This window comes from Orycteropus afer, unplaced genomic scaffold (genome assembly GCF_000298275.1).
Source record: "Orycteropus afer afer isolate SDZICR_OR568_19922 unplaced genomic scaffold, OryAfe1.0 scaffold00069, whole genome shotgun sequence".
Lineage (NCBI taxonomy): Eukaryota > Metazoa > Chordata > Mammalia > Tubulidentata > Orycteropodidae > Orycteropus > Orycteropus afer.
The window spans coordinates 11,150,821-11,153,959 of NW_006921656.1; the positions used below are offsets into that span (position 1 = coordinate 11,150,821).

The 3,139-nt window shown below is 48.4% G+C and overlaps 1 protein-coding gene across 1 annotated transcript in view; it reads left to right on the plus strand.

The window, feature by feature from the left end:
* ADCY8 (adenylate cyclase 8) overlaps positions 1-2,448 on the plus strand; it is a 241,109-nt gene extending 238,661 nt beyond the window's left edge. The window contains exon 18 of the mRNA XM_007940545.2: positions 1,964-2,448. Coding sequence (XP_007938736.1) covers positions 1,964-2,448 — 485 coding nt within the window. The remainder of the gene's footprint in view (positions 1-1,963) is intronic.
* Positions 2,449-3,139: the final 691 nt, after the last annotated feature.

Here is a 3,139-nt window from a genome sequence, read left to right on the forward strand (position 1 = left end):
GATGTGGAGCAAGGCTTTTATGTATTTTGTTGTCCCAAGTAAGTCTGGTGTCCCCCAGTACTATGGTCCTGAGATGGTAGATCTATTGGATCTCTCTCCCACAGTGTCTGGTTGTCTGTGAGGGATTGCTCTGTGTCTGTCTTCTGTTGTTTCTGTAAGGAATGCAGGTATTTTGTATCACAGGTGTCTGTACAGGATTAGCCTCAGCTGAATCTATCCTTGGTCTAGAGTATAGTTCTGTTCACTGACCCCCGTCTGATCATTTCAGGTGTTTATGTGTTTATCTGTAGCCTGGTGTTTGGTGTTAATGGCAATGCAGTATTGTGGACATGTTGGTTGGTATTATTATCTGCCATCTATTTCTTATGGGCACAATTCAGTGTCCTCCCACTTCCTAAGAATCACTCTGATTCTTTCTTTATAACTTTTATCATCGTCAGTGTCATAGTACACCTAATTGTTTAATTATTTCCTATCTCTCTGCAGTAGAATGTAAGCTCCATGAGAGCCAGGACTGTTTCCTTTCCCACCATATCTGCAGTGCCTAGAACAACACCGAGCACACAGCAGGTGCCTAGTCAGCGTTTGTGGAAGGTAGGAAAGTAGAATGAAGAGACTCTAAGTCAGTTGGAGGGAGACATGCATGCCCACTAACCTGTTTATGATGTGCTCTCATTCCAAGAAGAGAAGAGGAGAGCTTGAAGCTGTTGCAAAAGCATTTGCCAAACAAACTATGGGAACAGGAGGAAATGATGGTCCCGAGAGAAGCAGGGACAGCGGCACAAAGATGGGAAATGGCCATCAAGTTAGGGGGAGCCTAGCAGTTCAGTGTGAATACAGTGAGGGGCCGAGGAGAGGGCTGTGAACGAGACTGACAGATTAGGCAGTGCAGATCTGGGAAAGCCTGAGATGCTGAAGGGCTTTATTCCGAGTCCGAACCCACTCAATGCAGTGGGCTTTTTGGTTTTATTCTAGGAGCCTCTGGGGGGCACAGTTAAACACTTGACTACAAACCAGAAGCATGGCTGTTTGAACCCACACAGAGGCACCATGGTAGAGGGTCTTAGGGATCTGCTCCTGACAGGCCACAGCCTTTGAAAACCCTATGGAGCAATTCTACTCTGACACACGGGGTCACCAGGAGTCAGAGTCAACTCGATGGCAACTGGCTTAGGGCTTTATCCTAGAGGCCAGAGGGGCCAGGAGGATGTGTAAGTGGGTTGACCAGATGTGCATTTCAGAAACATCACTATGGAACATGGGCTACAGGAGGACAAGGTGGAGACAGGGAGGCCTGGCAGAAGGCTGCTGCCATGAACCAGAGGAAATGATGCTGAGGACCTGAGCCAGACCAGAGAAGGACACGGTCTGCCCAGGCTCTCTGAGCATGGACGGCAGAGACAGGAGACCATCCCAGGGCCCCCGCTCCATGCTCCATCCATGGGCCTAGAGAAGCCAGTGTCCATGCCAGAATAGTAATTACGTCTCAGTGAGCACTCATGACTGTCAGGTGACCTGCCACCTGCTTGTATTGTCTCATTTAATCCTCCTTTTATTATTTCCACTCTGTTGGTGGGAAACCAAAACCAAAGTCACTGCCATCGAGTCGATTCTGACTCATAGATACCTCCATTGGGTTTCCAAGGCTGTAAATCTTTATGAAAGCAGACTGCCTCGTCTTTCTTCCGTGGAGAAGCTGGTGGGTTCAAACCACTAATCGTTTTGGTTAGCAGCCAGATTAGCCTTAACTGCTACACCACCAGAGCTCCTTGTTGATGGCAAAGCAAGGTCCCAATAGGTTAAGTAACTTACGCAGCTCCCACCTCCAATAAGTGACTGGGGCAGGGCTTAAACCTGTATCTGCAGACCACACACTCAGGGACCACGGTCAGGTGAGGGCCCGGCCAGTCTAATGATGTCCCTCGTCTCTCTCTCACCTCCTGCTCCTTTGGTTCACTCACAGGCATCAGCCATGGCTCAGTGGTAGCTGGTGTTATCGGCGCTAAGAAACCCCAGTATGACATTTGGGGCAAAACTGTGAACCTGGCCAGCCGAATGGACAGCACAGGAGTCAGCGGCAGGATCCAAGTCCCAGAGGAGACCTATCTCATCCTGAAAGACCAAGGCTTTGCCTTTGACTACCGAGGGGAGATCTACGTGAAGGGCATCAGTGAACAGGAAGGCAAAATCAAAACGTACTTTCTCCTGGGAAGAGTCCAACCCAACCCATTCATCCTGCCCCCGAGGAGACTGCCCGGGCAGTACTCGTTGGCCGCAGTTGTCCTGGGACTCGTGCAGTCCCTCAACAGGCAAAGGCAGAAGCAGATACTGAACGAGAACAACACGGGGATCATCAAGGCCCATTACAACCGGCGGACTTTGTTGACACCCAGTGGGCCCGAGCCCGGAGCCCAAGCCGAAGGCACCGACAAACCCGATTTGCCATAAAAGCATTTTCTTTGTGTTTCCTTTTTTTGTATTTCTTTTATATATAAAATAAATATACTAATAAAAAGGTTTAATTTTTTTTAGAACGAGGATGGTTTTCTTGGTCTTTGGCTGCACCAGTTGGAAGACACAATTTGTTGTTCTCCTCAATCAAAAACATTGACGGATCACCTCTTGTTTACAAGGTGTCTGGGGAAGCAAAGATCAGTCAGACCTTGTCCCTGACCTTGAGAGGCTTACAAGTGAATGTGAGAGGTGGGCAGGTACACAGAGACTCGGTGCAATGGGATAATCAATAATAATTGTCATGTATGGAGTGCTTGTGATGTACCAAGCCCGGTGCCAAACGCTTTACATAATAACCTCATGGGATCCGCACAACACCTTGTACATTCTCTCTACCAACATTTATTGAGCACCCATGATGTGCCTGGACGGGCGTAGTAGGCTCTGCAGAAACTCTGGCAAAGGTCTTGCCCCCATAGAGTCAACGTTCATTGTAAAGGATGATAGATAATATTCGTATAAACCAATACATGAATAGTATGCTTTCAGATAGGGGTTGTTGTTGCTGTTGTTAGATGCCATCCAGTCGGCTCCAACTCGTGGCAACCCCGTGTACAACAGAATGGAACACTGCCCACACCTGCACCGTCCTCACAATCCTTGTTATGTTTGAGCCCATGGTTGT